The 16159-nt window shown below is 37.5% G+C and overlaps 1 protein-coding gene across 22 annotated transcripts in view; it reads right to left on the bottom strand.

Moving 5' to 3' along the window:
* Positions 1–16159, bottom strand: part of ARPP21 (cAMP regulated phosphoprotein 21) — a 154100-nt gene that overhangs the window by 85753 nt on the left and 52188 nt on the right. For all 22 annotated transcript variants that reach the window (XM_027586141.2, XM_027586140.2, XM_027586145.2 and 19 more), the window contains 3 exons: positions 16076–16135; positions 15209–15349; positions 1106–1214 (listed from right to left, as the gene is read on the bottom strand). In XM_027586141.2, coding sequence (XP_027441942.1) covers positions 1106–1214; positions 15209–15349; positions 16076–16135 — 310 coding nt within the window. The remainder of the gene's footprint in view (positions 1–1105; positions 1215–15208; positions 15350–16075; positions 16136–16159) is intronic.

The raw sequence follows: 16159 nt of genomic DNA, 5'->3' as shown, positions 1-16159 counted from the left end.
TACACGACACAGGCATGTGGCTTGGAGTCAACAGGAGCTACTTGTCGCTTGATGGTGGTAGTGGTGGGGATAAGGAAGAAATGAGATACAAATGACAAACAGGTTTTTTAAAAAAAAGTGCGTCAGAGATGCACGTACTGGCTTCCAGTGACTCACTGAGAGCCATTAAAATAATAACTTCAGCGAGATGCATATTGTCTTAGCTTTAAGAATTCTAAAGCAAAGTCTATTTTCAAAAAATCTATTTTGATTGTCAGAGACACAAAGTGTAATTGTAATGGCATTATATAACTCCCTACTGTTCTAATTATTGTTTAATATTTGTTTTCTTTTGCCATTCACTTAGTTTTCTTCCTAATTACCCAGGATCCCACCCCCCCACCCCGAGTCTGGAGAAGAGGTTTAGCAAAGTCTCTCCACCCTTGCTGAGGAACCATAAATAGGGCTACTCTAGGACAACGTAATGTTTTGTCACAAGCAAAATATGCAAAAAGGAGAAAGTTCTGCTACAGTTCATGCAAAACAAGCACACGGTTTACATGGACAGTAGAACATGGGAAGGAGGAGTGGGGAGACTAAAACATGAACTTGATTCTTTTCTGTGAAGACTTATTTTAGGAGAGTTGCAAAATCCACCTGTCCTCACCATAACAAGGTTTGTTCTTTACAGCTACACCAGTTGGCCATCGGTCCATATTGAGAATCCAGCTCAATCTGTGCACAACTGAAGGGCAAAGCTGTAGGAGTGGAAGGACTGCCACAGTGACACAGACATCTGGAAATGTGATGACAAAGCTTTCCCCGACAGCTCCGGCTGGTGGCCTCCCAACCCGCCCAACACATGCAGCAGGGACTGCGCCAAGCACCACCCATGCAGCCCAACACAGAGCCATGGCTGAAGCAATCAGGACATGTTCTCTTGGCTACCCACTGAAGGCCAGAGGGGGAGGCGAGGGGGCAAGGAGGTTGGTAAGAGGACAGTCAGCATTGGAGGCGGGGTGGAGGGAGCTGGGGGCGGGAGAAGGGGAGAACAGAACGACAAGAACATAAGTCAGCCCACCTTCAAAAACAACAACGTCAGCCACTCTCAAACTTGAGAACCAACCTGATTGTCTTCTTTATCAATACTAGAGTTATCTCGCTTCAAGATAAACCGCTTCTGGGATTCTTCACCTTTTTCATCTTTTAAATGTTCACAAAACCTTTGCTCTGGTCTGCCAGCAAAGTAAAACATATCAATAAAAAAGTTTTCCCCCCTGTTTAAAGTTATTTTCTTAGTGCTGTTTTTTCCCCCACAGTGGCATTCAACTTAAATAAAAAAAAAAAAAAAAAAAAAAAAGAAGTTACGCATGGTTTTGACACTAGAATTGCCGGCATTTTACGGATAGGTAATAATATGCCACTTCCCAGGTCTTGTTAGAATACCTTTTGTTGTCTGGAATTCGGAGTCTTGTTTGCTGAATGCTTCTCACCATGGCTGAAGTTAAAAAAACATTTTAAAGACCTGAACATATATAGTGTATAGATGTTTTCTTTCATTATTTTGACCTCCACTGCTCCTGAATTCAATCAAGGTCACAGCCACATTGCCAAACAAATGCACATGTTTAGAACTTGGGCAGGCCATATTAATTCACCAACGTCTGCAGACTAGGGGGACAGCTCCTCTTATATCGTCCCACTCAAGAGCCATCAGAATCCATAGCAAGAGAGGATCATCTATAAATTCTTTCCGTCTTTCTCAATGACAAATGCTCTGGAATCTGGCTCCTGTAGACTCTGACATCCTTGACCATGTCTTGTAAATCAGTTCAGTAATTGGGGAAACGGAACATATTTAGTTTAAACAACTTAATGGCTGATTAGCATGGGGGAAATGCTCCAAGCAGTTACACACTATTGATTAGTCAATTGATTTTTCAGGTCCTCTTAATCATTTTGTATTATTACTGGAAAGGGCTCCACGTTCTTGTTAATTTCCCACACTCCTCACTGCATGCCACAGAACTCAATGAATGGCTCGGGCATGGGTTCACCCCCAGAGGAAGTGCTAAAATGTTTGTCCTGGGTTTAGAAGAAGTTGTAATTGATGACTCTCATTAAAGCGTCTCTGTCATGTCTAATGTATTACATCTGAAGCCCAGTGGGTTTTCTATCTCTACTGGGTTTATTATGAATTCTGTTATTGGAAAGCCACTTCTCAGTGTCTGTTGTTTAATATGGGTGACCAGTAATTAAGGGAATCTCATAATTTCCTTCTAGCTCCCAAATAAGCAAACGGCACATTGAAAACAAAGGAGTCATTTAAGTGTATAGTTCAAATCTTGACGAGATGCATCCTTTATTCAAACACATGTACACAGATTATACTGATATTGGTGAGCAGACACTAACAGAAAATTGGAATAATACCAGTTATGGCTTCCAGAACTGTGTATGATTTTTGCAAAATGGTATCATTGTCATACTCAATCCTTACACTAAAACTCTGATGTAGGAGGAACAAATATTTCATGCCTCTTTTACAGATAAAGAAACCATCCCTCAGTGATCCTTTTGACTCCCAAGTTTATAGATTTTCCCAGCAAGCCACAGGCATCAAACAGCCTATTCACATCCTTGCAGAGATGTGATTCAGTCTCTCTGCTTCCACAGCACACAGCAGGCCAGAGCCCCTCCAGCCTCACAAGGAAGAACAAAAACCCTGCATGACATCATCCGAAAGATCAATGGAGATGTTTTCCACCAAAATTAAAATGTAAAATATGATACAACAAACAATCTGCAAGTGCAAATATGGCATTTGAAAATCAGAACACTAAGGGAACAAAGTAAACTTGCACTTTACAGTGAAAAGGCCATTTCCAGTGGAGAAATTAAACGTGTCTCATGTGTCGCATGCTTACAGCACACTTCTTATTCCACTGGATAGTCTTATAATGTTAGTGTGAATATGGGCAGGCCACTATAAATAATAACAATTCTCCAAGAATTTTTTTAAAGCCTCCTAATGTTTTCAGCCAATACTTAGATGTTACCTTTTTTTTTTCTTTTTTTAATGTAGCAAGTGAAATTGGGATATTAACTTAGATACAAACGCTGATTGTGTCAATGCTAAGTAAGTCTCTCTGAAGGTACTTAAACTCCATAGTCTGGTGAATTCTAGTAGATAAAATGCTTTGCTTGCTGCTAAGTTTACAGATCTATTTCTTGTATTTGTTGCTAATAGTCTGTAACTGTTCATTTAGATATAAAGTGGTCTGGAAATGTGAACTTTTTGATTCACGAGCAGAAGGTGAATTTGCTTTAGGCTAACTTCTTTAAGAAGAAAACTGCTTTGAGATTTCAGCATACTAACCAGGGCAAGAATGCGAGCTCCCTGTTGGTAGAGACCTTGCTTTTTAAAGACTTAATTCTTAGTGCCTAGAACGGTGCCTGGAATATGGGAAGCATTTGGTTGAATAAATAAATTAACCAATGTATGAACAAATGAAAATTTAATAGAGCTGTTTATGAATCACTGTATTTTAGGGACAGATCAAAGAGTCACTGAATAAGATATGCAGTCATAAATTTTTAAATTATAAAATGACAAGAGAGAGTTTGGTTAGCAAAATCATAAATTCAAATTTAGAACATGAGGAAGATCTTTAAAAATCAAATTTATGTTTTGGTTCAAGTTGACATAAAAGGATCATGTTACTTTAAAAAAGTCTTTAAAATTTGAGGGCATTTTGGGAAAAGAAGTGGGAATGAGAATCTCAGTTTTTTTTTTAGTTTTGGAACTTCTCAGTTTAAAGTGTTATAGCTACAAGAGCTGTTCAAATATTATTTTTGAAATTTCATTTACATTTCCTCATAGTGCTGGCTTATTTGGTTTTCATAGCAGAACTTATTTAGGAAAAATACATCTATCACATAAGAAAAGAATAGTCAAAGGAGCTTGTTCTAATCAATAATGTAAATGTGATTCAGAGCAAAAGTATTTCTTGTTCTGATACATATTATGCAAAGTGCATTCTCCACAATAGCTTTTCAAAAATATCCTGTTTAAATTTTTTTTCAGACTTTAGAAACTAATAGTCAAAATTATTAGTTCCTTCATGATTTTCCAAAACCATTTTAAGTGATTACAAAATAACCACTTGAAGTTTGTGTAAAACGGGGCAGGGGGGAGGCTAATAAGATTGTTCCAGGTTGATTTTATCGGGAATTATCTATTACTCTAGAGCTAAAGGGCAATTTGCAGTTAAAATCAGGCAAACTAAAGTATACAACTGAAGTACTGTCTGTGATTGAACTACAAATTACTGGTAATGCATCATTATATTAGAGCTTTTAAAAATCCTTTCTACCACAAATTTAACATCATAGCAATGTTATTTCTTAGCCATAAAAATGAATGGAGCTGAAGTAATATATTATGGACCTTTGTTTAAAATGGGAACGAGTAACTTTCGGGGTATCAATATGAGTATGTATTATGAGTTATTATCAATAATATCAAAAACTCATATTATCAATATGAGTATGTAGTCAACTACATACATATCTCCTAGTCATGCATGACACATGTCTAATTGCTTTTTCCTGATGGATGATAGTCCATGAGGTATTATTTCTAGCTTTCTCTCTATCATCATCAAGAAGCAGAGAAAAGGGATTTAATGTTTCTTCTTGATGAAAAGATAGTTTCTTCTTCTTAAGGCACAATTTGTAGTAGGTATTTATTGTAAAACTCATTGTTCGTGTGTGGTGAACAGTACTGGCATTTCCAGTCAGTGTCTTGGTATCTCCAAACAAACCTCTGAAAAATCAGAATTAAGTCCTCATTGTTCCTCATTAGACACGGCTCAGGAACTGAGAGGCAGTGTGGCTGAGTGAAACCCTGAGTAATACATTTAAACTCTGTCTTCTAGTCAATCTGTTACAATTTTAGGGTTCCCCCCCTTGAAGCTTAAAATAAATGAACACTCATTATTATTTTAAAAATCTTTTTCATCTAGAAATATTTTCACCACCAGTTTCTTGAGACCAAATATATTAGTTTTCTTCCAAATAGTTAAGCTTAATCCCCCCATTCTCTACATATACACAGATGAAAAATTCAATTCTACTAAATATGAATAGGCTCAAATGGATGCCTTTGAATTTCATACCGAATAACTGAAAGATGGTCATCAATATGCATAAGTATCTTTACAAAGAAAGGTTTCTGTGCACAACAGGATACAATATTTTGATGGTCTAAGACATCTATCAAAAATATTTTAATAGTCGAACATATTAGGGGAGTCTAAGAAGCACTGTTCCCTTAGTACTTTTAAGTCAATTAAAATATTTATAGCTGATGACTTTAATTTAAAAAATAAAGTCCTACATTCTTCTTCAAGTATTTTGCAACATCCCCTACCATCCCCTGTCATTTTATACCATTTCGTTGTCTCTTAAATGAGACCACATCTTACAAACCCCCTATATGCAGTGCTAAGTACCCAGCTTCCTTTATTTGCATCTTTCAAATTCATATTCTCAATTTTCTATACCTTTGACAAAATCATTTTATTCTTCTCTCTCTCGATTGTACTGTACATATAAACAGAGACATGCAAGCTAACACAGGACTTGACCTTGACCCTCCTTTTACAGAAGGCTATTCATGAGCGACAACAACATTAAGCAGAATGCTCAAGACAACAAAGGTCTATAAGGCATCTCCTCGTATTGGTGCCAGTACCCTGGAAAGTAGGCCATGTGCATTAAGAGCCTTATAATTGTCAGTCCACCTTGACAGAAGGGATTCCATTTCCAAGAAGGAAGCCAAAGAAAATAGTAACACATGGATACACAGTGTCATTGTTCAAGACAGCGAAACAGTGGAAATCCAGGTGGCCTGATTAAGTAGCTTAAAATACCTCCATATGTAATATGCAGCTCTATAAAATGATATTCGAGGCTACTAACATAGAAAAGTGATGTCTAAGAGGATATACTATAATCACATTTATGTTGAAAGTATAATATCTAATAATAATGACAGTAGTTGTCTCTGGATGGTGGAGTAATGGGCAACTTTTACTTCTAACTTTTTATATATTTGTGATTACTATAATAAAAAGCATTTTATAACAACAAATAATAAATGCTATAGGGTTAAAAATATATGAAACCAATTCAACGACCTACAAGTGGCTGGCATATAATCATTGAATTGTGGACAATTAAAATATTCTTATCTTTTGAATATTTTCTTCCATGTGCTGTATTATTTTATGATCTAAAGTGGATATTTAGTTTTTTCATTTTGTCAGAAAATCACCCTTTTTATTGCTGTGTCCTTGTTGATCAAGATCCATAGAAACTTGCATTTACTAATGATACTGTAATAATAACTAAGTGATAGTGTTTAATCTCAAGATCTTTTTTTTTCTTCTTTAAAGGGAGAATTCAAATAATAATGATAGAGCAAAAAGATAAGATGGATGAGGGGAAAAAAGGAGAAATTATGAAATTTGAAAAAGAGAAAGAAATTCTATGCATTAAGACCTAGAAGATTATATTCTGTGTTTGTGAATTTGGCTATTTCTGAACAGTACTGATCATGGTATTGCCAACAATACCAAGGAGTCACACACATCAGATCGATACACTTAGCCTAACAAAACAAGCATGTTTTTGCAAGTTTACCTATAAATTGAGAATTTCCACAAATGAAAAAAAAGCTTTTTTAAAAAGGGCTAGATTATCACTGAACTTTTCTCTCTTTAAGTTCTTCATCCTTCCATTTCAATATTACATGAACAGTAAAAGGCAGTAGCATTAATATATGCAATGACCAAAGCTCCATTCCCTGCAAAGCACAATGCATTTGAATTATCCAATAGCTTTATATAAAATGGATGTGAACTAGCATACTAAATTTAACACAGCAGTAGTTTTAATAATTAAACTAAGTTTTGAACAATTCACATATAAATACTGATAAGTGGGCCCAACAAAAGTTTGTCTTTTCAAAACATGCTTTGTGGTGTCTTTTCAGCTCTGCACCTTACTAAATATGTGCTTTTTGCAATTTACTTCACATCCCTAAGACAGAGATGTTGTTTGGTTGTTTTGTCGTAAAAATGGAAAGCAATAATAATTCTTTTCTGAGAGTGTTTGTGAGGATCAAGGAGATACAAGATAATGCAAGTTAAGTTTCAAGCCCAAAGCCAGGCGCACTCAATAGACGTTATAAGCCATCATTACCATTGTTCGTATCTTTCTGAGAGGTCAAAATCTTAAGGTACCCCCAAAGAATACTGAACCAACATTTACATTACTGTTAATTTTAATTAGGATAAATCCAATCTGCACTATAATATTCAAATAATGGTTTGATTCATGAGTTCCAAATGAAGCAGTAACAATTGTCTGAAAGTAATGTTTGCTTTGGAAACTGCTGAATGTGATTATTGTTTCTTGGCATGAAAAGCTTTTTGCTTACACATTACAATGCTGTGTATAAAAACATTCCATTTAAGCTTATATGCAAATATAGTATTTTACTTGCTGAGAAGGTCCAGAGTGATCAATGTGCTTTAACTGATAGAGAATGACTAAATATTTTTTGGATGTGTAAGGAAATGCTTTTTTTTTTTTTTCACTTTCCTGGTTTAAAGGGCAGGCAGGTGGGAAGCGAGGGCTATGCCCCCCTGGGAACGCTGTGGTATCTAGAAAGGCTGGGAGGTTGAAAGGACTATAGCTGTGAGGTAAAATGTATTAGGAACGCATCCACTTTCCGAGGTAGATTCCAATTTATTGTTTGAAGATTGGTACCAATCATTACAATCTAGCATTTAAGTACGCAATTCAATGGAAACCAGACAACTTTGACCAATAAACCACAACTTCTCTTTCTACTGTATGGCCAATTCTATCTTCCCTAAAGCTATGATAACATGCTCATGGCCTCTCCACTCTCAGAAATCTTAAGATCAACAAGACACAAGAACTACATCAAGAAGACCAGCTCTTCATTAGATCCAACCAGACCTATATCTTCAAGTATGCCTGAAAACTCTCCCTGAGGCATAAGGACTGAAGTGACTGCCAACCCTAAAGGTGGGTCTAGAAGCGAGAAAGGGAGAACTCTGCAACTTGGTCTCATTCTGCTGCCTACAGCGAGAAAAGCAACAAGTTCTAGTAATCTCGCTTCCCCCAAAACCATCGCACATTTGGGATAATACTGCATGCAGTGTATGTGTATACAGTGAACCCTTCTCCAACTGTCCCAACTCGTATGACACAGATCATATATTTACACACACACACACACACACTCAGGTGTGTGGGCATGCACACACAGACACACAGTGCTGATCAATATTATCTTGGTTCCTTAACATAAACAGAAGAGGGACATGTTCGATAGCCTATAGTTCTTTTGTTCAAAGCATGACACTGAACATGAGACAAGCTTTTCACTTGGCACCGCCTAAGAACCTGGAACTGGGTTGGGTCTTACTTCAACATATGTCGGGACAGTTTTTAATCCAGTGTGTTCTGGAGTTTTGGTGGCATCACAGTTTTAACATCCACCTTGGTATTACCATTGTTTCATTGAGTTCCTGGTTCAACTTTAAAAAATAATGAAATGCAAATTAGGATTTTGTAAGGAAACCAAGGGAATTTGGTTTCCTTCTTACTTTTTCATCATTTCAGAGTATTGGTTCTATTCATATTAGTGCTCGTTTCCCTGACCTGAGGAGAAGGGTCATGGCTGAGGAGCGAGCTGCAGATTTCAGTCTTGGATCTTCTGTGAGTTGACTAAGTAAGATCAAGACATGAGTCTGTTTTTGCTACTGTAAAATGGTTTAGTTTTATCTACCTTGAACATTGTGAGCTAAATAGAGTATTTATTTAAAAGAATCATCACCCCATGGGAAAGCACTTTTAAGAGAAAGCAACATTAAAGATTCTAATGTGATAGAAGGAGCATGCATGTTTCATTTCCACAATTAAGGGGTAAATCATCCATACAACACTCCAAGGGCCATAAATAATTTCAGGTGGGGAAAGGAACACAACAAACTTACTTTCTCTCCTCACGATATATTTTTGAGACTTACCTATCTCATCTACAAGATGCAATTTCTGAGGCATTTGAGAATAATAATATGAGAAAATGCAACATTTGTGAGAAATGATACAGAGTTTGACCCATGTTAACAAATCAGTCTTACTTTGAGCCTGAGTATTGATTAAAGGACTAGGTTGTCAGTTCAGTAAATAAAGCTTCATGGCTTTGCTGAGAGCAATGTGATTCTTAGTTAGGTTTCTGATCTTTGGCTTCAAGTCAGATGCTTTTCAAGGCTATTCCTATGAAAAAATGCAGAGTAAATTTACCATGTTTAGAAATAACAAGATGCCAACCAACCACTCATAGATTTCCAAGAGGCATTTAAATAAATTGATGCCTGATCTTCTTCAGAGGATCATTAAGCAAGCAGCAGTATCGGGATGCTACTCAGTTTACTGAGGGTGCTATTCACATGCCTAGCCAAAGGAAAAGAAATAGAACACATGTGGGAAGGAAAGCTTGGGGTTTTAGTTAGTTTGTTTTGGTCTAAATGCCCTGGATCACCTGCAGGGAGTGAAATGCTCAAGAGTCAAAAATGGATGATTCCCATTTTAAACCTCAGTCTCTTCTGGAAACTGAGCAGAACAGACATCCATTGCTGCTCTAACCCTCCTCTCTGTGTCTGTCGCTGGGCAGGTGGAAGGTCCCACAGTCCTGCCTTGTAGTGCAAGACTTAGCCATCACTTCAGGGATTCCCAACAAAGTCAACTGGGCTCAACTGCTTCATGAAAGAGAAGCTTATTGTTCTTGTGATTTACCAAATAGCTAGCTCAGTTAATTATCCTTTCTGGAAAAAAGGAACAAGCCAACTATGGTCATCACTACTCAGGTTCACACTTCTCAGGAATCCAGGCATTATGTTCTCTTAAGGTGTAGGCTCAAATCTCTGCCTTTGGGTCACTATTCTCGTTTCACAACACAAGCCAACTATGGTCATCACCATAGCTGGTTTCTGGGGCCAGGGACCTCTCTCCTCCAGTGGAGATGTCATTTCCAGAAGGAAATGCTCTGCACTGCACCGAGAGTAGGGGATTTGAGGCAATGACTGTGGGTGGGTGCCAAAGTCAAAAGAAAAAATATTCAAGAGATGACAATCTTCTAACATGACAATTATCTGGGACTAGTTAAACAGTTACTCTGACATTTGCAAAGACGTTCAGATACACATGGGACTCTCTTTGCCTATGACTGATCTTGGCCCTTTGGAAAACATTAATGCAAAGAGATGGTTTCAAGCCTCCAAACGATACAACCTGAGCATATATCCTTTCTCTAAGATAGAGAAAGGCAGACAGAGATAAAAAAAAATCATCTAATAAAAGAACAGTGGGCTGCTTTGCGCTAAACACCTAGAAAAGTAAGCAAAAGACAGTGTGGAGATCAGAAAGGCAGACAAAGAGAAGGGCAAAGTTTCTCATATAAAAATAGACACATATATTTGTAGCATTTAAATATTTTTTATAAAATCATGTTCATATTTTTAGCCTCAGTCCTAAAAAATAAAAAAGAAAAGAAAAAGCAACAGTATAGAGAGTAAGTACATTTTAAATATCATTTGCAGTACCAAAATAACACAGACCCTAACACCCCCTACCTAGATTCCCAAGGGGCTCATTCGGTGCTACCACCTAATCTGACAGTTAACAAAGAATCCCAACAGAAAAAAACTTAAAAGTGCTACAGAGTGAAACATATTTCTGGCAACATACGGGGGAAAGAGGGATAAACTAAAGATGATAGAATATAACAGGGTGAGTCTCAGCTCAAAAACGCCATTCATCATTTCAACAAAAGGCAGTGAATTTTAATGAGGGGCATCCCCAACTACTCAGACCCAATTTGTGAACCAATAGGTGTGCTGGGAGGCTCCAGGTGACACATACTCACCTGTTCTTACCCTGGCTAGCTCCGAGAACCTACAAGGTTGCGGTCCTGGAGGGTCAGGTGACTTCCTTATCAACTCTCTAAAGTACCCAGGTTTGCTCAGAGGAAGGCACTTTCTTGGAATGTCTCCCACATGAGCATGGTTGGCATTTCCTACTCTCTCTGGACTACTCTATCCTTCAACCCCACCCCACGCTCTTGTGGCTCTGGCATGAAACCATGGATTTAGACAATTAGGTTGCCTGTAGTAGTAATTTCATAATAATACAATAGGTAGGTTTACCTCCTACACTGATAGTATTGTTAAGTGTAGCTTTTTCATTTTGGGGGGGAAAAAGATGGAAGCAGAGTAAAGCAAGGTTGAAATTGAATCGATATCACCAAATATCACATTTTGAAGTAGTGATAAACACAGAGGATGCAAGAAGAACTATCAAATTGTGGGAATTATACGTTATTTACTGATACCACTGAGTTCATCTTCAAAAATATCTCCCCTTCCCCCGGGGCACATTCATTGTTTCTTATCAGATAGCAAAAGACTTCAAAGAGGTGGCATTCCCCACCAATCCAAGGAATCTTGTTGAGGATTTTGCTCAAGATGTTCTGGGTGTTTTTGCTCTAAGAGAGTTAGATTATTTAAGAAAATTGTTCTTGGCATTTAACAAACAGACTTGGATCCCAGCCATGCTAATCATTGCTTCTCTGTAAGCCCAAAATTGAACCTGAGTGTGTCCCTCATTTTCTGCTTCTGTAAAATAAGGCTCTAATTACTTAGGCTGTAAATATGTTTTCAGGAGTAAATGGAATAATATACATGAAATAAGAGGTAAAGTATCCAATGCAATGAATAATAAGTAGGTAATGCTCTTATATCACTTAAATAACTGAAAAGTCAGCCCTCAGACAAATTTTTTCCATCATGAAAGACAGATATATTTTATCTCAGGATATTAGAGAAGATACTAGAGGAAAGTAAAGTACATACACACACAAATATAATCCTCACAGTGTACTGTCATGAGTAAATGTTTTGAACCTCATGTGAAACTATTCTCTCTCTGGGCAAAACTTAATATTCTCAAGCCACATTGTATAATTACTTGAATTGCTTATAATCTAGAAAAGCAAGGATTCTGGGAAATAAATTCCAGCCATTTTGTTGCTGAAAGGCATCCATGTCAGAGGATCAGTGTCATTGAAGAAGAAAAATTAAAAATTATATTAAAACGTGCTTTCTCTCTGTCAGCCCTTTAGTTCATTTTTGTGTCCTCCATCCGCAATTTTCAACATTTCTCCCAAGCTACGGTGCCATTTAAAATATGCACGTTCATGTATTTGCACTAAAGTAGCATCAAACTGTATCCCCTGCAAAGGTATTCCCAAAACACAAAACCCACAAGGAGTCATCTGAGGAATTTCCACCTCTGCCTCCCTCCTTAATATAAATGGAAACATTTCCATCCAATAATATACCTATTATAATATATCTTTTACTGTGGTCCCCACAACCATCACATGCCATTTGCCTTGAGAGAGCAACTCTTAAAGTTTTTGGAGGACCAAAGAAAATCAAGACACCCAACACTTAAACGAAATGCTCCGAACAGAATGTTCCATTTAAACTTTTAAATACACAACTTCCTACAGAACAACAATGCTTCTTTGCTAACGCTGATTCTTTGCCAACAGTGATTCTCATTCTGAGGGGGTGACTATTACTATTTGACAAATGACATTTAATTCATCTTCTCTTGTCCTGAAAGATATCAGCACCCCCTCACCCCCTTCCCCAGACAACAGCCACTCAAATAGAGGACGGTTGGAAAGGTGGCTGGAATAGAACAGCACGACTTGACAGCTCTGGGTTGAACATTAGTAAGTTCAGCTCTTCAGGAAATGCCTTAAAAGTCCATGCTCTACAGTCATTTGCCTTTTTTTTGTCTAGGCACAGCCTGACTCACGGAGTGGGGCTAGAGGGTGTGTGCAAGGACAGGCATGGGGGAAGAGACTAAGCCAGTCCAAGCCCTTCCATTGCAGCAACTACACTGGAAGTGTTCTCTGCACGAGCCCTCTTTTGCTCTTCCGGAAGGCATAAACCGGAGGCGTCTATTCAAAATTGTCTATTTGGGGAAGGAAAAAAAACCCAACCAAACAAACTAGTGTTCTCCTGGAAGTGAAATCTAATAACATGATAATATGATACTTATTAGCCAGAAAATGAAAGTTTAAAGGGACAGATTATATCCTCCAGTGGTATTTGGAAACTTGCAAGAATCACACAAGTTCAGACAAGAGCTGCTCAACGGAACTTTCTGAAATCATGGCAATATTCCATGTATGTTCTGTCTCATACGAGCACTTGAAATGTGGCTAGCCTGACCAAGGAACTGAATTTCGAAGCTTAAATCTTATTTAAATTTGACTAATTTAAATTGAAATGTAAATAGCTGTATGTAGCTAGTAGCTACCATCCTGGACATTGCAAGTTTAGGACCATCACTCAAAGTTTACTGAGAGTCTTTACATGGCGCTTAATTTTCTCAAAAACCACTCTACCCAGAAACAGGTATCAAACATGTATGCTAATATCGTGACCATGTGATTGCAAAATCAATGTGAATTAAAAATCAACACACTATCTCTGCTAGTTGAGCCTGTATCAAACAACAGGCTTGATCTATGGGCTTTTCCATGTCTGTTATGGCCTAAAGAGAAAAAGAGGAGAAAAACCAATGAAAAAAAAATTGTCCATTGCTGGCCTATTGTGCAATCAGTGTGTCCCTGCACTTACAGTATCTGAAGGTCATAAGAGAAACCAGAATGGACAATGAAAACCAACAACAGCAACAATGAGGAATGCTTGATGGAGAGAGGACATATAAAGGTTTAAAGGACAGTGACCTTTCATTCCCGTGACAGTTGAAAATAGGAGGTGCATGTGCCAGCAATCAGATAAAGTGGAAAGCTGATAAATTTTAAAACGTATTTTGCCAGCACAGTAGAATGCAACCATAGGACCCCAAAATTCTGAAGCTTCGAGGGCCCTTAAATACCATCCACTTCAAACTCTGCTGCAGATAAATAAGTAATTGGAAGCCCAGAGAAGCGAAGAGCTCGTTGTCCCTGAGATAATAGCCCAGCTCTGTCCCAGATCTCTCAGTTTGTTTTCTCTCCACTATGACCTTCATTCTCGTTCTGCTGAACACAGACTGAGCCTTGAGTAGAGAAAGAGCCTCATCTCTAGCCCTACTTGTCCAGCCTCGGGTGAGCAGAAAATAGAGTGTTTGAAACACGCTGCTCCCTTCACTAGCACAGCATTCCTAAAATCCATGCAATTCACACAATTGACAAGGCACACTGTGAAAAAAGAAATTACAATGCACAAATGTTTTAAGAGAATGCTTTGCATAGGGACAGTTTTTCAGTTTAACATATATTTGCTTATAAAAGTGGCTTTGTGCTGTGCTCAAAACATACATGCCTTTAAGAGAGCCAGGTCCCAATTTCCAAAGCACATGACTACTCATCCTATGCTTTTGGTGACTCAACGGGACATAAAAAGATATTAAGATAGAAGCAAACAATTATTTTAAGGATCAAAAACAAATAAAACACCTTCCTTTTAGAGCCAGAACTTAGACAATTCTCCTTTTACAGGTGGAAAAAAAAAAATGAGATGGCAGATTTTAACTTACTTGTTTCAAGTCACACAGCTAGTAAGTAAAAAAATGGGACTTAAGGTTCAGGATTTCCCTCTCTGGGTGCAGAGCTTTTTGTTACTCTAGAAACCATAATAAGACAGAGGTCTACAAACCAGAAAAGGAAAGAAAAGGACAATTATCCTGTATATGTCATTGCTGTTTTAAAATGTCTGTTTTTGAATTTGAGTTATACTTTGACATAAAATGTCCCATGCTTTTTTCTGTAATCACATGGAGTATTGATGGAAGAGAGACAATTATGTCTTAGGAGCTATGTAAAAAATCTGGGAATAAACCCACTTTATTGCCCAGATTTTATAAACTTTCCCAGTCCTCAGACAATCTTCTGCAGATAAATGCCACACACCGCTGCTAAGTGCAAGAGATAAATAACACTGCACATTTTAAATGTCATGTACTTTGAATTTTATACCATACTCTTATAAATGAATCCATAAGAGAAAAAGAAAATGCTAAATAAATACAGTGATGGGCTTACATTCTTGTGTTGCTGGTCTTGTTGATGATAACAGATTTCCCTGTTTGATCCACATTGTGATCCAACCCAAAGTAAGCTGCCACCCGATGGACAAGCATCCTCTGATAGGATGACATCTGAGGGAACTTTTTATAATGATTGCTGGAAAGGAATGCAAGAAACAGTGGAATCAGCATTTGTGTTTCTGGCCCATAGGACATTCTATAGGTACACACACAAAACCATTCATTTTTCATTCAAAGCACACAGCTTATTTCATCTCTGGCATCACACTTCATGTCCTCATTTCCAGACAATTTTCCACTTATTATGGATTTATTGATTAAGCTACACTAAGTATCTTTGTTTCATAGTTGCACATTTCTCGCAGCAAAGAGAACTTAATGTCTTTTGGAAAGTATTCTATTTTGGTCCATGATACCTCATGAACGGAGCCAGGCTCGGGACAAATGATATGACATAGTATGTGACTGCAGATGCCTATCTGGAGATGTGTCATTACACGGTTTACACTGAAAGTAGCACAATTATGACCAGGCATAACCGACTGCAGCCAGCTGGAGCCCATTAAAAACCTATAATAAAAATGAAAAGGGTTGCTTCTTGTCACCGCTACTCTATGCTAATCAGCCGCCCCCTGTTTATAGCCATTTTGTCAGGAATTTAACAAGCAGGAGCACACATGGTCCAAGCAACAATTCCCATCGATATATAGCTTCTAATCCTAATAGCATCTCCATTTAACAAATCGGCAAACATATTAAATAATGTTTTATTTATCCCTAAATCTTTTCAGAATGAATAATTAAACCCAAATACCAAACTAAGCACATCATATAAATTAATCAGCACTGCAATATAACATACTTGTTGTCACCAATGAAATCAATAATTTCTTGCTCCATTTTCAAGAGTATCATCCTGTCCCTGCAAAATAAATGTTAAAATGAA

Source organism: Zalophus californianus, chromosome 1, assembly GCF_009762305.2.
Source record: "Zalophus californianus isolate mZalCal1 chromosome 1, mZalCal1.pri.v2, whole genome shotgun sequence".
NCBI lineage: Eukaryota > Metazoa > Chordata > Mammalia > Carnivora > Otariidae > Zalophus > Zalophus californianus.
The sequence above is the reverse complement of the archived record's forward strand: the minus strand, read 5'-3'. Positions and strand labels throughout refer to the sequence as shown.